Raw genomic sequence first — 22656 nt, 5'->3', positions numbered from 1 at the left:
TCAAGTTACTGAGAATATATGATCAGTTTCTGAAGTTCATGGAGTTAGTTTCTGATAGAGAAGCTTAGCTGTAATGGCAGGGAAAGGATTTTTTTTCTTGATATGCCTGCGTGCCCAAAGGTAAAGCCACCCGGGCTCATAACCTGTTGAGATAGGTAGTTGTAGTGTACTTGTTGAGGTTACTATCAAAAGTGGGAACCCCGTCTATTTAAATGTCCATCGCTAGTCCTGCCATAAGCTTTGACCACCGCGATACTCAACAGTTATTTTCAATATTAATTCGAATCGAATCGAATCAGGCAAAAGTTCGATTCGATTCGATTCGTGCGGAGCGGTACTCAGAAATGCCTAGAGTCCCTAATGTGCATACAAGATAGGGCCTAGTTGGCATCAGTGTCAAGTCATGTGAGTGTACCATTCCCACCTCATGGTATTGGACAACCATGCTCGACATAACTATGCTATTCTGATTATCAATCATCTGGAATCTGAAGGTAGGTAGTCCTTCCGCAAAACAAAAACCCACATGGACGGAGGCAACAAAGGGAAAAGATTAAAGGAAAGATAGATATCTCGAACCATGTCGGATCATGTAAGGAGCCTGGGATTGTATATTACCTCCTCTCAAACGCCATTCAGCAATGGGTGCGAAGCTAAAAGCTGCGGCTGCTTTTCCACGGTCGGGTTATCCACGACATCCTCCACGCTAACATCAAATCCTCTGCGGCGGTAAATCTGGCATAACGCAGTCGCACCAGCTAGGTCTCCCCACACTTCATAGAAGGGGATGGACATAGAGATGTTCTCGGTGTCTTCGCCATCACGGAACAACACCTCCCGCCATGTCGCCTTCACGAATGGAAGAATCGCGTGTGAGGTCACAGTACGCGGTGCGCGAAGGCTGAAGGATATTACCTCGCTGCTGACGAGGGACGAAAGGGGCGCATCGACGTCGGACTGAAGACGCTGGATGACCTCACAGTACCGCTGCAACACTCGCTCCGCCAGTGTCCTGGGAATGACGGCCCCGCAGAATCTCAGCTCAACTTCCATCTCCTCCCCGGCAGGCTTCGTCTGCAGCCATAAATCCGACTTGTCGTGCGCTGGCTCGAAGACATCAAACTGGAACGTCAGGTCGTCCCGGAGACGGACCACAGGACTCATGTTCTCCGCAATGTGTACATGATTGACGATCGAACTGAAGCGGATCCAGGATGGCCAATCCGTACATGCCTCGATTATGTGCCGGAAACCGACATGTCCATGCAGAAGCGAGTCCACCTGGCGAGCCTGGACCTGCCGCAGAAGATCGACGACAGTCATCGAAGGGCTGAACTGCGTCCGCACCGGGGTGATGTTCAAACACGGGCCGAGAACGTCTTGAATGCCACTCAGGGACGAATGACGTCTGGAGATGAGGCTACCAAAGACCACGTCGGAAGCGCCCGAGAGATTGCCGAGAACAATTGACCAGGCAGCGTGGACGATGGCAGCCGTGGTGATGCGGTGGTGCAGCAGGGAAGGGAGAGGAATCGTCCGCGTCATCGCTTCGTTCACTATGTTGTGGTAGGTGGGCTTCGATCGAGGGAGAATTTGCGTCATCAGCGACCCTTGGAGGCGATCACGCCAGAATCGCACCGACGCTTTGATATCCTCATCCTGCGTGCAATGGAGCACATCCATAAATGAGGGCGCAGGTTGGAGAGCTAGGCCGTTGTATGCGTCTTTGATTGCTCGAAATAGCAGAGGAAGGCTGAGCGCGTCATACTGGGCATGCGAGATCCGGAGAACGAGGACATTGTGCTCCACGTCCTGCTGGACGAGAGTAAACTGCAGGACTGGGTCGCCCATGGACACAGTGCTAGCGAGATCGCGATCGTGAACCTGTTTCGCGACAGCGTCGGGATCATCTGTCTCTCCTCTCCCCTTATGTTGAATGAGCTCCACTGGAGAATTTCGCAGCACGATCTGCAGCATCCGTCGGCGGTGGACGGCGAAAACCGTTCGGAAAATGGGGAAGTGTGCCACGATGCAACTGCAAGCGTGCTCCAGGCGTGAGATGTCAAGGGCGCCTCGGAAATCAAAATAAAGGTAATCCGTCCATCCTCGCGATTTCAACGAGCCGGTATAGATTGTCCAAGCCTGCCAGTCCGTGGCAGGCGCAACTGCTTCGATCTCCCCCGGCGAGATGGCGTGTTGCAGCGTCTCCAAGTCGAAGGTAAGGGTTGTGTTGGTGTCTGCACTTGGATCAGGCATTGCAGAATCAACAGCCTTCGCTACTAGGCTCATCTCTTGCAACCCGGGATTCTGGAGGATGCCTCCCGCCGTCAAACGAATCCCCCGGGCTCGTGCCAGACCGGCCAGTTTGACGGCTGTCACAGAGTTCCCACCGTACATGATGAAATCGTCGCTCAACCCAACTTGGTCTGCGTTTACGTTGAACAAATCCGCCCACAGAGATTGGAGAATCTTCTCCGTGCGTGTAGAGGGAGGTGTCTTTGTCGTGGTCGCCCGATGAGTGAAAGACCGGAACTGTTCGATGGAAAGCGCTGATGCGATTTGACGCAGCCTCTTTCGATCCAATTTCCCCGATGTATTCGTTGGCTGGCATTCCAAGGGAAGGAAAACTGTTGGGACCATGTACGATGGCAACGAAAGGGCCATTTGCAGCTTGAGCTCTGGCACGAGAGGGGCAATCTGCTCGCGTGTGGTCTCTGATGCCAGGTCACATCCGGGGCCATTTGGATTCCCTAGCTCCTTGCTGGCAAATACGAAGCCCACTAAGAACGGCTGATCATCGGCATCGTATGGGGCCACCACGTCGGCTGCGGCTGCCATCGAGTCTGGTAGCCCAGCCTGCATGTGGTGCTCGACATCTCCGAGTTCGATGCGCTGCCCGTGTAGCTTTACTCGGGAGTCTTTCCTCCCCTGAATCCGGACAACTCCATCGTTGACGTACCGCGCCAAATCGCCTGTACGATAGAGGCGGAACTTGCGGTTGAGATGATGGTCAGGACCGTTGGCCGACCACAGGGGCATATCCACAAATGCGTTGGTTTTCTCGTCGTCATGGAGATATCCCTTCGCCAAGCAGGGCCCTTCCACCAGAAGCTCTCCAACGGCGCCGATGGGCACCAATTTATGGATGTTTTCTGGGTCCACGATCCACGCAGCGCCGCTCATCGTCTGGCCGATCTGGGCCACCTGACCGTCCGGGGTGATCGTGGTCTGGATGGCAACTCCTTCGGTCATGCCGATGGCCTCGATGAGTCTCAGTTTCCCGGACCATGCTCGAATGAGATCTGGCAAGACTGGCTCTCCGCCCACCAGCAGGATCTGCAAGGTGGGAAAGCTCTCAGGCGTGAAAAGCTTGAGTAACGACGGCGTGAAGAACGCGCGGGTGACAGCTCTCTCCGCCATGAAGTTAGCTATGTTTCCGAGACGGGTTTCTTCAGAGGGAATACATAAACACCCGCCATTGCCGAGCGTTTTGAGGATCTCCACTACGCTGGCGGCAAACGCCTGGGAGGCGAATTGCAGGATGCGAGACCCGGGGCCGTACCCGGTGTCCTGGCCACCTCGATCCTTCATGGTCATGACGGAGCATGCACCAGAATGCAGATGCATCACGCCCTTTGGTTTGCCAGTGCTGCCTGAGGTGAAGGCGACATAGGCCAGGTTGCTGGACTGCACACTCAAGCTGAATGCGGTAAACGGCAGCGCATCTGGCTGTTGGCAGATTTCCGGGATGTTGGTGAGGATTTCGCGATCGCTGCGGTCGAACCTGCCCGCCTGAGATGACGCCACGATCACGAGAGTTCCTTTCGTCTCGTCGATGGTGGTATCGAGACGCTCTGTAGGCTGTGCGGGATCCAAGGTAGCGAAGGCAGCTCCTGCCTTCAACACCGCCATCATGGCGACCACAGTCCATCGGCACTTTTCGAAGCAAATTGGCACGATCATCTCCGGTCCGATACCCCGACTGGAGAGGTGGGCCCCGAGGACGGATGCACAGCGATCCAATTCGGCATATGTCATGTTGCCATCCCATGAGGCGATGGCCGGATCATTGCAAGTACTGCGCGCTTGTTGTTCGAACAAGTGGTGGGCACACAAGTTCGGTGGGTTAGGAATGGAGCGGTTCCATTCCCATATCTGTTGCAAATCGTCTTCTGCGATCAACTCCAGGTCTGCAACAGGCCGCGAGGGGTGTCTGGATGTGATGCTCTCCAGTGCCGCTAGAAGGGTATTCGCGAGGCGTTGACCTTGCGGTTGATCCAGAACGGACGAAGCATGGCGCAGCGTGAGCGAAAGGAACCCTGGATGTCGTTCAAACTCTACTAATATGGGAAGCTGCAGACCCTGTTAACTGGTGCCGGTATTCAGGGAGATTGGCATCGTTTCTTTTGTTGTGAGCATACCTTTGACCCGTCTTGCGTTTGCGGCTCCTGACCAGATGTACCAGGACGATTCCCCAAATTTTCCCCTGATTCGTAAATGGCAAGGGACGAGTTGAATAAGTTCTGCCCCGGCTGTGGCCACTCGCACTCCGGCACGGCCCAGCACGTTGCGCTGGATGCGTCCTGCCTCTCCAAATGCTTGATGATTGGATCCGATCCGTCGAATTGATCTCCACATACCCAGAAGGATGATTCTGCGTCGCGGTACGCAAAGAGGATGGAGTCCGAGCCAACATAGCAGCGAAGGATCGGCCCATGCTGCCTGAAGAATCGATGGAAACCTGACCCCGTTTTGCTCGCAAAAGCGTGTCAGCTGCGTGGTTTGGTGGGCGGAGAGCTGGATGGACGTTGCATGCTCTACCTCAGGGTGAGCCGGCTGATAAACTAGGGGTGGGAAGTTGCAGGGCTCCAGCTGGCTACTCATCGATGCGACGCATCCTGAAACCCCCATGGTCATAATGAGGGGTGGATCAAGTTTCTCCTTGAAAAAGCAACCGCCAGGGGCGGACACCCACTAATTATCATTTCAACGCTGCTCTAATATACGCCCTGCAGCTTGAACCACTGCACTCGCTGGCTTGATCACTTTGCTGCCATAGGCCAGGCCTATCACGTATTTACGTAAAACCTCGCTTCCGACACGATAAAGGAGCTTATGGCATTGGTCTAGCCTATCGTCAGCACCAGGAAGACCAGTACTACGGAGGTCGATAACAAAAATAGGGCGCAGCGCAAGTCCCGAAAACTTAGAGAGTGCACTCGTCCAGTGTTTTGGAAGTCAGCGTCCTTCCCCACCAGCTTATTCAATTCCTTACCGCTAATTCGGCTACAAAAATCCTGAATACCGTCACCAGCTTATCAAGGTATGCAAAAGCTTAAAGGTCAGCGACGTTCTCGAAGCTCGGTATGGTTATAATTTATATCACATCAATTGAATCAAGTCCTGTCTTCAGCTATTGCTATTATAGAGTTAGTCGTACTTCTAGGCTTTAAAGAAGGATCAACTTTACTATAAGCCTAGGTTTCTCCGAAGGAATCGTAATCGTCGTGAGGGATTTCCGCTATCTAATATACAGTATTTAGCGTATTTAGTAGGTAGCCGTGTCACAGGACCCCCCCACCCTCGCGGGTAGGGGGTGTCCCTCAGCCATAATGCAATTCTCAGCCATAATACAAATTCTCAATTTCTTCAACTTCTAGCTATTTCCTAGGCGCGTGAGGTCCAGAATCCATGAAATAAAGCCCGTCAATAGCCTCATTAGCCAATAATGTATCATCCTCCTCATTTTCAAGTGTTTCCTCCAATTCCTTAGCCGCCAAATCGGCCGCCATTTTCACTGCGTCTTTCCGCCAAGCGCGAAGCTTCGACTCATCTTCTTTCTCACACCTATGCTGTACTAGCCTATTACCTGAAATTGATGAAAGGGGGCTTTTCGTAGCTCCCTTTACCCATCGCTTACTTTTTGGCTTATTTCCAGGCGTTTTGTGGCTAAGGGCGCGCGTAAGGCTCATCTCCGCAAGTTCCGCATTATATAGAGACGATTTTCCGGCATCAATTGCGCGCCGTATATGCTTCCGAATTTTTTGTAAATCAGGAGTCGGGTTCTCAAGTAGTGGAAAAACCGTATTCTCTAATTTTTTGATGCGTGCGTAAGAATTGGGCGGAGAATTGGTTGCTGAACTTGGGAACTCGCGGGCGGGTGACGGCTCATCGTACATGCGTAGTACCTCTTCATCCGAATACTGCCCTAAATTATCCAAAACTTGTGTAGGATCTAGTGGCCAGATACCAGTAGATTTGAACGATGTTTGGATAGTTTTGGACCTTAAGGCGCGGCGTCGGACGGCGTCAATATTGCGGAAAAAGTCGCGTTTTTCATTGCTTCCACCCCACGCCACAACTTCAGTATTCGCCATTTTGAACTCATGCTTTAGGCTTAAAAAAGCCTCAGCATCAAGAGGCTGACATATATGAGTCGTGTGAGGTACAAAATACCAAGGAATGATCAAGTTTTCCTTACAAAAATCGAGAAATTCGATAGTTGTATGAGACGCATGATTATCCATTAGCAAAAGCCTCGGTCGCCCGCGTCGTACGCGGTTTTTTGTAGCTTCATGAAACGAGCAGAGCCATCGGTAAGCAGTCTCACTATCCGTCCAGCCATTAGACGTTAAGTGGATAATTTTGTACGCCGAAGAAGAGGTTGACATATTGCTATACCAGTCTTCTATGTGGACGCTGCCTTTGACTAGAAATCATGGAAACATCACCCAGCCATCAGCGGCAATACATTCAATGCCGGTAATAGTTTCACCTCGATCTCCAGTAGCAATGCTAGCAGTTTGACGCGTAGAGACGACGTGTTGGTTAAGTCCTTCGCCATTTTGGAAGCCGGTTTCATCCCAATTATAGATCTCATGAGGTTCAAAACCATGCTCACGGTAGAGATACTCAAGCCTATCGTACCAATGGCTAATAACCCCAGGATCCTCGGCTTGAATTCGTAAAGATTCCTTTGGTTTTTGGGTAATAAGCTTGATGTGTGGAGGTAGACGCCGTATAAGCCGATAGCTATACATTGAACTAACAACTCTCTCCGAACCCGCTATTTTCAACAGGCGATTTGCGGCAATTTCAATATATTTTGCAGTTGGAGGTGTATAGCAAGAATTTAGCACTTCGATCCAGCTAATTAATGCATTTTCCTGATTCGAATTTAGGGGTCGGCACGAATAACGAATATATTCGTATTCGTTACAAATATTCGCAATTCGCATTCGTATTCGCAGACATTTTGCACGACGAATGCGAATGCGAATAAATTTTCTATTCGCCGCGAATATTCGCAAGTTCGGTCACGTGGCAAAAGAATAACTAGTGAGCAGTCACAGCCCAAGTGACAAGACTTCACTTGATGTTCCGTGCCTTGCGAACAATGATCCACAGAGGCTTTATACTACTATATCCTTCGAAGCAAAGCAGCGGCTGGTTGGGAATACCAGCAAGACGCTCTAGGATTTTTCACTGGGTGTTCTCTGAACTATATATATCTCTCAACAGCATCACTTTCCGCATTGTCCCACCTTTTAGAGAATGTCGACGTACTCCTAACAGATCCCTACCACGGCTAAACAACCTCTCTACTGCGACTTCAGCCGCCGGAATGGCAAGGTAATCCCTGGCTGCAGCTGCCATCCGCGGATACTCATCGTTGTGCGTCCTCCACCAGCCAAATAACCAATCTTCATCCTTTGTTACAGATTCATCAACAGTCACCACACCTTCCTCAAAGTAGCGGTCAATATCTGAACGCTGGATCACTTGTGGTTGCAGCTTCTGCAGAACACGAGCCTCCAGACTTTGCCGCTTGTTGTCCTGGTTAATCTTTGACGTTGATTGCTCCAGTGATGATTTCGATGGGTATTGCTCATGCAAGGTATCCTTGATGGATCGAATAACCTTTGGCGCCGTCACCTGCCCGAGCTCCTTATCCAACAAGAGGGTTTTGAAGCGTGGGTCAAGGACAAGAGCTATATAATAAGCATCTTGGGCGTCCATCAGTTCATAATATTTCTTGTATTTCTTCATCCCCGCGGAGATGGCGGAGGTAATGTCAGAGCTAAGCCCCGAAAAGTCGCCTTGTGCAGAAGCTGCATCTTCGAGCATGTCATTCAGTTCGTAATAGATGGGAATGGCTAGGCTGATCTGGGATTTCCGCCGGGAAACCAGTTGAGTGAACTCATCGAACTTGGAGAGGATCATTTCGAGCTGTTGCAGCTGCAACCAGTCGTCAGCTGAAAATGGCGGAAACTGGTTCTGATGCTCTATCCACATCCGGATCTGTGCTTTGGCTTGCAAGGCTCCCTGGACCATACGGTATGTGGAGTTCCAGCGGGTTTCCACGTCATACTCGATGAACTTGTCGTTCAAGCCATTTGCTTGGCAAGTCACTTTCCACTGCTGTCGTCGTTGAGGTGTCCTCAATATCCAGAGAGTCATGATCCGAATCCGGGCTAACGCAGACTGCCGTCCGATTTTCTTATTTCCCTGTAAGAGATCACAGGCTTCAATGGCAGACTTGTGATCTCCAGATTTCATCCTCGAGAGGATGTCGCGGACAATGAGATTGAGGACATGTGCAAGACACCGGATGTAGCTGTCAATACCTTGAAATCGGAGACGTCCTTTATCGGGCAATTTGGAATCCTCCGAGTTGTACTTTTCCAACAGGTGAAAATACAGCTCAGACACCAGCGTTTCATTATTCGACGCATTATCAGCTGTGATTGTGAGCAGCTTCTCCTCAATCCGAAGCTCGACAAGCATCTTCTGCAGAGTCTCCGCCATATTTTCTCCACTGTGGGATCCAGCAAGTTCGCTGAACTCCAGGACTCGTTCTTGATATTTGAAGTCGGTGGACACCCAGTGACCGATAACTCCCAGAATGGCTTTATGGTTCTTGCTTGTCCAGACATCCAAGGAAAGCGCAATTGTGGAGCATGTCCGTGCTAGTTCATCGATCAACTGGACCCGACAGCGATCAAAATCTGCGTCAATGCGGCGGGCAACTGTTCGAGAAGAGAAAGGAAGAGGAGCGTCCGGCAAGTCCTTGAATATCTGTTGGAACGCAGGGGACTCAATTGCCGTAAATGCCACATCATCTGTCACAACCCATCGAAGTATGTTCTGTTCCAACAGGGCTCTAGTATCATGCTCGGCTCGGGACTGGAATATTGAAGCAATTGAGTGCTGTTTCGTCTCGCTGGAACCCTCGCCCAGGTCCTCTGGACCGGACTTTTCGAAAATGTTGTGTTTGGCTAGGTGCGTCTTCATGTTGGTCGTAGATGTTGCCCTTGCCGAATCTGTGGTTTTCCAGCCACAATGAATGCATTGAATCTCTCGATCCTCAAGCAGCTGTCGGCTTCGCCTGGGCCGCCATTGCTTGCCCGGAAGAGGACTAACTCGAAATTGATTCCAAAGCCATTGATTCAGTGGCTTAATGCGGGCTTTTCTGTGCGATTTGTATGGCCGTATGGCCTCTGTAAAGCATCTAGAGCTCCCTGGTGGAACAGATTCCGACGGAGTAGGTAGATTGAGATGCAGCTGGCTGGCGGAGTCTTCAGGACCAATCGATTCTAAGCGACCAGGTGGCGAATCCAGTCGGGATTTCTTTCTGATATGATCTTCAATATCGTCTTCGTCACTTCCACCATTTAAGAAGTGGTAGTCTATTCTCTGAGACCGTTGGGGGCGTGGTGGCAATTCAACAGATGAGCTGCCGGAGCCATCATTGTTTGAAGCTGGCAATTCAGCACCAGACATTCTGAGCTCTATTACCGTCATCGAAACACGTCCTTGAAATAAACTTGTCAGATTCGGACGCGACTTGTCACTTGGATAAACAAACTGCACGTGATATACTTTTTCCTATTGGGTGGGAGTTAGTTTTGGTGACGGGGCAATATTTGTACGAATATTCGTACGAATATTGGCCTTGCGAATACGAATATTCGTAGAGGTCTGTGATCTACGAATGCGAATGCGAATATCTCAAAATGTTACGAATATGTATTCGTGCCGACCCCTATTCGAATTCAATGCATTATTGGTGGTAGGGCGATCGGAGAGAGATGTCTGTCCGTTTTTGCGACCGCGAAGCTTCGAATAAGACACGCGATAATGGTCCGCAGCCTTACGTAGGGAGGAAAATTCTCGCGTAGTATAAGCATGTAATGCCTTAGCTAGCAGGTCCTCTTCATCACGAGGTTTTTTAGGCATTTTTGGTAGGTAGGAATACACGTAAAGTTGAAAAAGTCGAGAATTTGCATTATGGCTGAGAATTGCATTATGGCTGAGGGACACCCCCTACCCGAGAGGGTGGGGGGTCGTCCCGTGACACGGCTATGTCATTCTATCCGTTAATATCCGTTTATGATTTATTTGGAAAGAGCTAAAGCGATAAGTCGGGCGAATAAGGACCACTAAATTTTAGGGATTATAGGCAGGATTCAGCTCGTATGAAACTTCGAAGAGGCAGTGCCTTGAGTTTTAACCTTATTGTGTTATATAACTAAATATACTATTCAGCCATTCTTTATACTTGAAACTGGTATACACTAGTATTGTAATAATAATAACTACTGTGACGGTTCATAAGTTTTAACAACACCCATGGACCCACATACTTACCGCCTTCTTAATAATACTACACCGCCTAGTGTAAACACACTAGCAAGTCTCACGTATGTCGCGTTTTAGCCGATTTCTTCGCGTTTTTTGACTTATTACCCCTATTCATTAAGCCTGTTCTCTACTATAAGCGTTCAAAAACATGCCTTTACGCTCAGAACTCACACCAGCCCTCCGTGAAAGGATATGTGAGCTTCATTCAGCTGCTCAATGGGGTTATAGGCGTATTCATAAGAGATACGCTTGGATTTCTCTCTCGACTATACGCTATACTATTAAAAAAGAGCATGAAAGACGTGCCGGTGTCTCGAAGCCGCGTTCTGGCCGACCGAAGAAGCTAGATGAGGCTGAAAAAGTACGTCTTTTAGACGCTGTTCACGAAAACCCTCGAGTTACCCGTGAAGACCTTCTTGCTGAGGTTTCTTATAAAGTTAAAACCTCCTCTATCCGACGACTCTTAAATGCCGAGAACCTCCGGAAATGGCGATGTAGTTGGCGACCTTATTTGACCGAGGAATATGCCTTTAAACGGCGTCAATGGGCTTTTCGCTATCAACACTTTACTCCTGAAGATTGGGCTCGCGTCTTTTGGTCCGATGAATGTACGGTAGAGCGTGGAATTGGTGTCCGTCAAGAATGGACATTTACTCGGCCAAAAGACCAGCCAAAACTCGGACAAGTTCAAGGCCTTCCACAACGGGGAAAGCAGGTTAAGCAGATGTTTTGGGCTGCTTTCTCGGGCGCTACCCGTCGAACTGGTTTAGTTCCGCTATTCGGGGATCCGGAATCAGAGCGTGGAGGTGTGAATAGCATCGTTATCCGGGATCTATACCTCCGAATCCTACCTACCTTAATATCGTACGAAGGGTCGATTTTTCAGCATGATAATGCGCCAACGCATACTGCCCACATCGTCCGAGAAGCTCTACGGGACTTAGAGCTCGAGGTAATGGAATGGCCGCCACATTCGCCTGATTTAAATCCAATTGAGAATCTCTGGGCGTTGTTAAAGGCCGAGATCTATAAGCTTCGGCCTGATCTTATTGACATGAGGAATAATGAGGAGACAAAGGCTATTTTAATAGATACAGCACAGATTGCATGGGACCAATTGAACCTTGAGCACCTAAAGCATCTCTCTGAGACTATGCCGCATCGGGTGCAAGCCATTATTGATAGCCAGGGATGGTATACACAGTACTAGTTAAAATGGGCATGAGGTTTTAAAACCGGCAGAAAATTATGTAATTAGTAGTGGGTCCATGGGTGTTGTTAAAACTTATGAACCGTCACAGTAGGTGTGGTTGAACAATACAATACAATAGACTAAATCCTAAATTGGAATAGCTTACTTTTGTTTTCGACCTCTGTTGAACAAAAGGGGGCGCCCCGTGTCATAGACACGGTCAAACAGCGGTATGAGGTGCAGGACTATTCAGGTGCTCCAACAACCTCCGTAGTTTACGGAGTGACACTCGTATGATACAACCATGTGGATTGAGTTGCGCCCAGCCAGCTAAGCTTCTCTGCCGCGTCCAGTTCTCTGGTGAGACCCACTTGACGAGATAATGCCTGCTCGTGAGTAGACCCACCGTGATAAGATCACAATGAGCAGTGGAGTTAAAAGGCTTATACTGGAACCGAATATCCAACTTCAATCTCCATCGCTTCCTGCAGCTCCAACGCTGCGCGTTAACTTTTCTTAGCACTGCATTGCTTTTCCCTTCCAGGTCTGCCGCTTCATGATGGCCTCTCCGTGGTTCTCCGGCCCTCTTCCATCGCTGGCGATTTTTGGTCCCCAGAGCAAGACACCATCTGATAGATACCTCTCGGAGCTGCGCTCCTACATTCGGAGCAAGGCGGTCCTGGTCCCGTTGGTACAAGCCATCAAAGACTTGCCTCGAGTTTGGGCAGCGTTCCGGCCGCTTCATCCAGGCTTTGCGACGTTGGAAGATGGCCCCAGATGCCTCCAGAACTTGTCCAACTGGATTTCTTCGGATGAGGAGGGCATCGGTGCCCTCGACGGGGTGCCGTCGGGGATGCTGGCGCTCCCTCTCTTGTTAGTCATCCATCTGGCCCAGTACTTTCAGTTTCTGGACCAGACGAACCGCACCCATCATGAGATGATCAACCATTTCCACAGCGGAGGCGGAATTCAAGGGTACTGTGGGGGGATGCTGGCGGCCGTTTCCGTGGCCTGCGCCCATGACGAGGAAGAAATTGTCGCCCATGCGTGCAAAATTATCCGAATCGCTGTGGGCATTGGAGCGGCGGGGGATGTGGGAGATGACAACCCGTCGAAAATGTCGACCATCATGGTGGTCCGTCTGAAACGTGCAGGCCAAGCGGAAGAGATCGTTAAGTCTTTTCCAGGAGTGCGTATGGAGGATGTCCACATCCGCTCCCCCCCTTTTCTCTCCCCAACACCATCGAAAATGACGTCAGGCGAACTGGACACCGACTGATACTGACCTCGCCTGGTCTTAGACTCATATATCGGCCATCACGGATACCAGAACGGTCAGCATCGTGGGACCGGCGAGGTGTTTACTGGAGCTCCAGCAGTTCGCCGTCGCGCAAAAGTTGACCGTGCAGTTGATACCCCTGCGAGGGAAATTACACCATCCCGACAATCTCCAGTTAGTGGAAGAGCTATCCAAGTTTTGTGACGCGGATGAGCAATTGCGCATTCCCCACGCGGCCTGTGCCCTGGTTCCCTTCAGGTCCAACCGGACGACGAAGATTAGCACGGAAGGCTCCTTCTCGCTCGAGATTGCACGGACAATCCTCGTCGACAAGTGCGAGTGGTATCAGCTGTTGTCCGAAGTGGCCATGGATCTGAGCCGCACCGGCCGAACGACACATTTCCTGGCAGCGTTCGGAATCGGAGACTGCGTATCCCTCAAGCCTTTCCGGGATGCTGGGGTCCAGATCTCGAAGATGGACATGTTCACCCTCTTGGGCATGTCTCCTACCCGAGCCCCGGAACTGGAACCGAGCCCTGGCATCCCAACGGACCAGTCTTCCCGTGCGATCGCGGTGGTCGGCCTAGCCGGTCGATTTCCAGGCGTCAATAGTGTGGAAGAGCTGTGGGAGATCATATCCTCGGGAAAGTCCATGGTCCAAGAAGTGCCCACAGAGCGCATTAACTTCCAGGACTCCTTTCGCGTCCAGTCAGACTGCAAATGGGCCAGCAAGCAGAAATTCTATGGGAACTTCATCACCGACCATGACTGTTTTGATTATTCATTCTTTCGAGTCAGCAGCAAAGAGGCCACTTATATGGATCCGCAGCAATGCCTCCTGCTCGAGACTGCTTACCAGGCGATGGAATCGAGTGGATATATCTGCTCCACCCAGCGCCGAGACGCTGGTGACCGTGTGGGAGTCTTCCTCGGCGCCAGTTTTATTGACTATCTGGAGCATACGTCTGCTCACGCACCGAACGCGTACACCGCGACGGGAACGATCACGGCCTTCTTGAGTGGCAAGGTCAGCCATTATTTCGGATGGACGGGGCCATCCGAAGTCATCGATACTGCCTGCTCCTCATCTCTAGTAGCGATATCTCGCGCCTGCCGAGCGTTGCAACGCGGAGAATGTACGACTGCCTTAGCTGGAGGCGTCAACTTCCTAGGGACTGCAACACATTTTCTCGACCTAGGCAGGGCAGGTTTCCTCAGTCAGACAGGCCAATGCAAGCCATTTGATGCGGCAGCGGACGGTTACTGCCGGAGCGAGGGGGTCGGCTTGCTGGTTCTCAAGCCGTTGGTGGAGGCCATGGCCAACCACGATAAGATTTTCGCAGTCATTCCGGGCATCGCCACAAACCAAGGCAGTGACCCCAAGTCCATCACTGTTCCGCACACTGCCTCGCAGTTGCAGCTGTACAAAGACATTTTGCAAGAGGCCAACATGAGTCCCTCGCTCGTCACGTACGTGGAAACCCACGGAACGGGCACCCAGGTCGGAGATCCCGTCGAGATCGAAGGCATTAGGCGGGGATTCGCCAGTCCGACAAGAGAACATGCACTGTATGTGGGATCAATCAAGGCCAACATCGGCCACTGTGAGAGTGCGGCGGGTGTGGCAGGGGTGATCAAAGCCATTCTCATGATCAACAAAGGCCTCATCCCGCCAATGGCCAATTTCCAACGCCTTAATCCGAAGATTCCGTCGATTGAACCTGCTAAGATGGTCATCCCGACCGCAACTCAACCATGGAGGGCGCCATTCCGGGCAATTTGTGTGAACAGCTATGGCGCGGCGGGAAGCAACGCAGCCTTGCTGCTCTGCCAAAGTCCCCAGCAGGACAAACCGGATGCAGCTCCTTACCCGAGGTTGCCTTCCCCTTATCCCATAATATTGACGGCGGCGTCGAGAAATAGTCTCTCGGCGAATGCGAGAAGCTTGAAGAAGTATCTCGCAGGATCTGCACCAAAAATTGGCGATGTGGCACTAACCCTTTTTCAGTGTCGAAAGCCGCAGCGATTTGCTTGGACGTGCACCGCTGAGGATATCTCGACACTGTCGGGGAGCCTCGATGCTTTGGAAAAAGTCACTGAAGTCCCACAGACTCCCAAAAAGCTGGTGTTGGCCTTCAGTGGACAAGCCAAGCAAGCAGTTGGGCTCCACAAAGGGCTGTATGAATCTTGCCCTCTTCTACAACAGCATCTCGACCGATGTGATCATTATCTCGTGAGGAGCGGGTCGCCCTCCCTTTATCCGTGGATTTTCCAAACTAAGCCCCATTTTGATGTGGTCCTGTTGCAATGCTCATTATTCGCCTTGCAATATGCTTGTGCCACGGCATGGATTGAGTCCGGGTTGAAGGTTGACGCTGTCGTCGGCCACAGTTTCGGGGAGTTGACTGCGATGGCAGTTGCAGGTGTGATGTCCCTGGAAGATGCCATGGATCTCGTCAGGACCCGAGCGCAGTTGATTCAGTCGAAGTGGGGCCCTGAGCAAGGGACTATGGTTGTCATCCACGGTACAGAGCCAGTGATTCACGACATCATCGCTCGTTTGCCTGACGGCTCGGGAGAAGTCGAGATTGCATGCTACAATGCGCCGACAAGCCATGTTATCGTTGGCTCAGCTGACGCGATTGCCGCCATCGAGAATATTCTGCTCCAGGAACCTTCCTTTAGAGGCATAGCGTCTTCCAAGGTAGACACCACGCACGGCTTCCATTCCCGATTCTCAGAGTCATTGCTCGGGGACCTCGACGAGGCCGCCGAGCGATGTCACTTTTCCTCCCCGCAGATTCCCGTGGAGAGTAGTACGCGCGACCCAGTAAGCCATATTTCGTTCCAGCGAATCTCTCAGCACATGCGGCGGCCGGTCTTTTTCTATCACGCGGTGCACCGGCTGGAGCAGCATCTCGGCTCATGCATCTGGCTCGAAGCTGGCGTTGATTCGCCAATCATTCCCATGATAAAAAAGGCTGTTTCAGCTCCTCAAGAGCACGTTTTCATACCCATTAAGCTTGGCACTAGACAGAATCCGATGGATGCAGTTAGCGAGGCTACTGCGCAGTTATGGCGTGAGGGCGTTCCCGTCTCTTTCTTTAACTTCAAGACTGCTGGAGTCAAACCGATATGGCTTCCCCCTTACTCATTCGAGCGTACGAAAGCCTGGCTTGCCTATGTGGACCCGATCCAGGATGCGCTCCGCACTCGCACTCTCAAAGCACCAGAGCCTCGAACAGAATCGAAGGGAGTCTCGTTGAAATTGGTCAGTCCTTACACAGACGCGCAGCAAGATCCTCACACTTTGTGCTTTGGCGTTGGTACGCTGACCGAACGGTTTCGGTCCATTGTCACAGGCCACAATGTGATCGGCCATCCACTGTGCCCAGCTGCCCTATATATTGAATTCGTTATAATGGCTGCGACGTCTGTACTAGATAGCGGTGATAGGCCTGGGTTTTCATTATGGAACTTCCGCATCGACGCCCCACTTGGGATCGACACGCGCAGGGCTGTCCATTTGACTATCCGAGGAAAACACAGTCCTGATTGGACGTTTACCGTGGAGAGTTCGGCAATTGGAAATCTCAAGTCCAAATCGACTGTCCATGCGAAGGCCAGTTTCAGGCTCTTTGCCGCCCTCGATGACCACCAGGCGAGACAGTTCCAGTATCAACAGAGAGTTCTTAAAGCGCGCTTGAGCAACTTCGTGGCCATCGCACCGCCGACAGAGACCTTCAGAACTCACCGGGCTTATAAATTGTTCTCCCGTGTGGTAAACTATTCCTCAATTCTGCAGGGCATCTCCGTGGTCGTGATGGCTGGAACTGAGGTCATGGCAGAATTAGCTCTACCGGCCGCTTCTGACACGGAAGAAAGTACTGCAGTTAGTGCCTGTGATACCATAGCTCTGGATAACTACGTTCAGGTCCTGGGCCTACTGGTCAACACGAGTGATCTCTGCGCAGATGACGAGGCCTATCTCGCCACCGGTGCAGATTCCATCGTCGTTCACCCTGGCTGTGATTTTAAAGCCATGCGAAAGGGGCGCGTATATGCCTCCTTCTGTGCCGTGGGCGATGCCAAGGCAACAGGAGATATTTTTGTCCTTGGCAACGACGAGGCCTTAGTTGTGACAATCACTGGCATGCACTTCTCTAAACTGCCACTCAGCACGCTTCATAAAATTCTAGGTCCAGTTACTCAGGACGACACAATTTCCCGGAGCAGACTGAATCAGCAATTCAGTGCCTGCCCGGCTATCCACCTCCCAACCCCTTCCACAACGGCACCCAAAGTCCTCAATGAAGGTCCGTCCACTTCCTCTACACAGAATGGAATTGATGAGGCGAGCATTGTAGCTCTCAAGAAAGTTATGGCTGAATTTATCGGACTGAGCCCTGGGGAGATTTCAATCAATGCTGCGATAGCCGACTTGGGTGTTGATTCATTGGCAGCCATTGAACTGGTGGATGAGCTGCGGTCGCGATTTCATGTTGAAATTGGCAGTAACGAGGTTCTTGCGACCAATATTGAGGGAATTGTTCGTTTGTTGCCCAAAATGCAGAGTTGGACGCCTGATCTTGATAAGACACTGTCTGGAACGAATCCTTCCAGGAGTGCTTCTACGGGAATTGTATCTTCCTTCCTCTCTCCGGCTTTCAACCAAACTTCTATCAACTCTGGGCGGCAAGAGAATATCCTCACCTTGATTGCTGAGTACGCTGCGATCGATGTCCAGTCAATCACACCAGACGCAACGTTTGAGGCACTCGGTGTTGATTCGCTTTCCTTGATTGAGCTCATATCTTCAGTCCAGGAAGCATTCGGAGTAGAGCTGGATTTTGACCTATCTACCACCGTTACTGCTTTGGTCTCTCTTCTAAACCAGACATCCGATCGCAATATGTTGCAGCCGATGCGTCCACCATTAGCTGATGCGACACAGGTCCCATCAAATCCCAATTTTGAAACCTCCGCGTTGAAGGATGCTGTGTTCAAGGTGCTCGCCGAATATGCCGCAGTCGATATGTCTTCGATCGTGAAAACTGCGAGTTTGGATGCTATTGGATTCGATTCTCTATCATTAATTGAATTGAAGTCCGCTTTGGAAATTTACGGAAGTGAGCTCGAGCTGGACCTGAGCACCACCGTGGAGACTTTGCTTTCCACAGTGGGTGCGGCGTCGAACGCTGTCTACGAGCCCCTGACCCCATCCAGCAGCCCGCCAAATCGTTCACCCACCTCATTGGAACCACCAGCCATCTCCTTCTCTCAAAAGGACGAGTGCTTAGGAAATACAGGCCTCGATAATAACAGCAGTCCCAGCCGCGACCCTCTTGAGGCTCTCAATGACTGTCAGAGTCTATTTACTGCGGCTGCTGACCGCCATGGGTTGACTGGTTATTGGGAAACAGTTGTGCTCCAACAGGACGAATTGACCGTCGCCTATATTACTGAAGCGTTTGAGCAACTGGGTATACGTCTCCGCGACCTCCGAGAGGGTGAGACCGTCCCGGAGCTCGATTGCTCGCCAAAGCACAGCCGGCTCGTATCACGTCTGTGGGATATCCTCACAGAATACGGAATCGTCAAAAGGCGAGGATCCCAGATCACCCGGTCGACAAAGCCTCTCCCGAGCTTGCTTCCTGAGGCCTTGTTAGATCGGTTGACTACCTCCCATCCTAAGTACACCACAGACGCTCAGTTGATATCTGTGACTGCGCCTCATTTGGCTCGATGTTTGACGGAGCAAGAGGATGCTGTTCGGTTGCTGTTCGGAACTCCAACCGGAAAAGATGTGCTCAACAAGTTCTACAGTGATTCACCGCTCTTCAAACCATCCACCAATCTCCTCCTCGATCTGATGGACCGAGTCATACCGCGAGGCAATCTTCAAGCGCCATTCCGGATTCTTGAAGTCGGTGCTGGTACGGGGGGTACTACGAAACAACTGTGCGAGTTACTCCAATCTCGAAACAAAGCCGTTCAATACACATTCACAGATATCTCGCCCACGCTTGTTAATGTGGCAAAGAGGAAATTTTCGCAGCAGTATCCTTGGATGGACTTCTGTACCCTGGACCTGGAAAAAGACCCCCAGCCACCCTGCAAGCGAAGTATGATCTCGTCCTTGGAACCAATGTGGTGCATGCCACGTCCCATATCACTCGTTCTTGTACGCGCATTAAATCGATGCTCCGAAAAGACGGCTTCGTGGTGCTGCTGGAACTGACACGCAACATCAACTGGTTCGATCTCGTCTTTGGGTTGCTATCTGGCTGGTGGTCAGCAAAAGACGGGAGAAACTATCCCCTGCAACCACCTCATGCATGGGTTAGCTATCTTCAGGAAGCCGGGTTCGGCTCCTGCGGATGGACCACAGGTTCGACAAAGGAGTCGACTACGCAACAGATCATCATCGGTTCGACTAGGCTTCACAAGATCGGAACCAAGAATGAAACCCAGCGTTACGAGCTACGGACAGTGCCATATAAAGTGGTCGACGATCTACCAATTGAAGCCGACATCTACTATCCTCCGCCTCAAGATCGATCCAGGAACAAACCGATGCCGATCGGTAGGTAGGCATTCTTTGTCCTTCTACAATTACCACTCCCTGATCCAAAAATCCGTTTAGCACTGATGCTTCATGGCGGTGGTTATATGACTCTCTCCCGGCGAGCCATCCGCCCTCACCAAACTCAGTATCTTCTTACAAACAACCTCCTACCCATCTCCCTTGACTATCGCTTGTGTCCTGAGGTTGACGTGCACTCTGGACCTATCACCGATATTTGCGATGCCTTGGTTTGGGCCCGGACTACTTTGCCTGGGATCGCCAAAGAGCAAGGAGTTCTGGTGGACGTGGACAAGTTGGTCGTAGTGGGTTGGAGCACTGGTGGCCACTTAGCGATAACAACGGGTTGGACCTGCTTCGAGAAAGGCGTCAAACCTCCGACCGCGATTCTGAGCTTTTACGCCCCAACTGACTTTGAGCATGAGTGTGCGTTTTCTCGGAACGGTACCCTTTGGTTCCTTCGCTGGGATTGCTGATGAATTATCCCAGATTGGACTCTCCGAGATCTAGGAGCATACCCCGCCCCCACCATGGATGTTGAGAGCATTGAAAGAGCCCTCTCCGGCAAAGTGGTAAGCCGCCTCCACCGCGAAGGAAATCTTCATGCGGAACGTTGGTGAGCAGATCTCCCACTACGATGGCCCCAAGGGTATCGGCGCCTCTGAAGAGAATCTCGGCCTCCTGTGCCGAGGCGATCCGCGTTCGGAACTGATTTTGAATCTATTTGCTGGTGGCAATGGTCTCTCTCTCCTCCTCAATGGTTTCACGGGCTCACTGAACAGACTACTACTACCCACTACAATCCAAATCCAGTCGCTAAGTCCATTGGCACACGTGCGCGACGGGTCATATCGCACACCGACGTACATCATTCATGGGGAGAAAGACGAGGTCGTCCCATGTCAGATGAGCGTGACATTCATCAAGGAGATGAAGGCGAGAGGTCTGGATGGTGAGGTGCAAGTGGTGCCACGCAGAAGGCATATCTTTGATTTGACATTGAAACCGGGGGATGCGCAGTGGAAGAAGTGGATAGAGCCTGGATATCAATTCTTGTTTGAGCATCTATTAGTGGAGGGTACAGGTGACAACAATACTCGATGAGGCAACGATTAGTCAAAGCTAGCTGACGATTCCGGAGGATCCAGTATGCTGGTTACGGGCAGCAACCAATCAGACCAAAAGAGATCAAATAAGATGTGTATTCGAATATGCTGTTTCAAGTTGACGCGGGCGAAGCTATTATGACGTAATACATCACCACCAATTACGGTCTAGTGGCACTCTTAACTACAGTACGAGAGATGCTAACCAGATCGCGCAAGTTCAAGGTGGAGCGTTAAGGGAAGTCGCCAATTTCCACAATTGGTGCTCGGTATGCTTTAAATAGACTGAATTTTTACCCTTATAACTGCATCTGGTGGTATTTATGAGGCACAAATCTAATGTCTACATCCATGCGGAGTGCTGCTACCGTACAAATCCTGGGATAGTTAGCGGCAATCTGGTGATGCTGAGGTATAAGATGGCTCCCGTGATAAATAGGCTTCCGTTGAATAGGGCAACTAAACCTAACCATAAAAACCCAGCAGAGCTAATAATTGGTGTATGCCACCCATTCAAACATGAATTGCCTTAACAATCTGTGATATCTTCGAGAGAGACGCTCTTGCTTGTTTGTGTATACGGGAATGTAGGAGGTAGAACAAATACACACCCTATGTCTATTCATGGACACTCCTATTTGATTTTGGTCGCTCGTGTTCTGGGGCAAAAACGTTTTCTTGAAATATCTAGCCAATCAGAGGTCTCACAGCCTCGTGAATTAGTTCATCGTAATCGTAACCTCAAGCGCTACGACCTGATACCCTTTTTATAGGGGAGATGGCAGCGATGGTTGGGACGGGTGCGAACGCACATATTTTGCCCCCTGGCAGGAGAGGAACACCAAAAACCACGGCCCTCGCGGATCCACCCCGATCCATGGACGACATCGCGGAAGGGGCCCGCAGGGTGCTCAACCACATCGAGAACAATGGCACGGAGGACCGGTATGTCACTGGATATATTCGTGCTGTCCGCCAGTACGCACTCAACGCCCAACGGGGAGACGGCCAGGGGATGGCCAAGGTGCTTGAGGCGCTGACCAAGATCAACGCCGACACCGAACGCCTGAACCAGCGAATTGATACCATAGAAAAGACAACGAGCACATTATCGACGGCACTATCTACCCCCGCGGCGAACTCTGCGGCAGCGTGGCGCAACTTCCGGGCCAAAGAATGGCAGCGCGACTTGGCTACGGCTGCGGCTCCTATCACCCGGAGCGGCGGCACATCGTCACCAGGAGTACCGGAAATGGAACTTCGCGAGGACCGAGAGGTCATCGTCAAGGTCGGAATGAACCGCGAGCAAATCCGTGGATTGACACCAAAAGATTTGGTCGAGAGGGCTGAACGACAGAGGGTATCAAATGCCCGTCAGAAGAATTCAGGGGTACTGGCCGGACAGGCTTTCTTTGTCGCTGCTCGAAAATTGCCGTCGGGGGATGTGGCAATGATCGCCAACAGTGCGGCAGGGGCAGAGGTCCTCCGCAAACATGCTGCGTGGCTGAGAGCCTTTGGACCAGGCTCGGTGGTCCAAGAACCGTCATGGGGAGTGGTGGCGTACCATATTCCCGTGAGGTCCATGAAGGTTACTCCGGAGACGATGGCTGACGTTGCGGCTGAGCTGCTCAGGCAGAACAACTGGGGCGAAGGCGCTAAGATTCAGTATCTAGGATGGATGACCCGTCCGGGTGAGAGGGCGGAGGGCTCCATCCTGATCGAGTTCACCAGCCCAGTCGTGGCTAATCGCGCGATCATCTCGGGAATCGTGTGGGGGAAGCAAATTCACAATGCATCACGATTCTGTCGTGAGGGGCGGATAAAGCTATGCAGAAAATGCCAAAAGCCG

At 51.3% G+C, this 22656-nt stretch overlaps 3 protein-coding genes across 3 annotated transcripts; 2 read left to right on the top strand and 1 right to left on the bottom strand.

The window, feature by feature from the left end:
* Nucleotides 1-624: 624 nt before the first annotated feature.
* On the bottom strand, nucleotides 625-4717 carry N7446_012314 (uncharacterized protein; the record flags this gene model as incomplete). Its single annotated transcript, XM_058521056.1, has 3 exons — nucleotides 625-4353; nucleotides 4422-4572; nucleotides 4641-4717. The coding sequence occupies 3 exons, from the start codon at nucleotides 4715-4717 to the stop codon at nucleotides 625-627; spliced, it is 3957 nt and encodes a 1318-aa protein (XP_058366422.1).
* Nucleotides 4718-12395: 7678 nt separating this feature from the next.
* On the top strand, nucleotides 12396-20177 carry N7446_012313 (uncharacterized protein; the record flags this gene model as incomplete). The annotated part of the gene is made up of 4 exons (XM_058521055.1): nucleotides 12396-13025; nucleotides 13291-19240; nucleotides 19330-19701; nucleotides 19762-20177. 4 exons carry the CDS (start codon nucleotides 12396-12398, stop codon nucleotides 20175-20177), a joined length of 7368 nt encoding a protein of 2455 aa, XP_058366421.1.
* A 54-nt stretch (nucleotides 20178-20231) lies between these two features.
* Nucleotides 20232-20805, top strand: N7446_012312 (alpha/beta hydrolase family protein; the record flags this gene model as incomplete). The annotated part of the gene is made up of 2 exons (XM_058521054.1): nucleotides 20232-20273; nucleotides 20296-20805. The coding sequence occupies 2 exons, from the start codon at nucleotides 20232-20234 to the stop codon at nucleotides 20803-20805; spliced, it is 552 nt and encodes a 183-aa protein (XP_058366420.1).
* Nucleotides 20806-22656: the final 1851 nt, after the last annotated feature.

The sequence above is a fragment of the Penicillium canescens genome (genome assembly GCF_028828765.1).
Source record: "Penicillium canescens strain IBT 15451 chromosome Unknown utg000010l_segment0_segment0, whole genome shotgun sequence".
NCBI lineage: Eukaryota > Fungi > Ascomycota > Eurotiomycetes > Eurotiales > Aspergillaceae > Penicillium > Penicillium canescens.
This window is presented reverse-complemented; position numbering and strand designations above follow the sequence as displayed.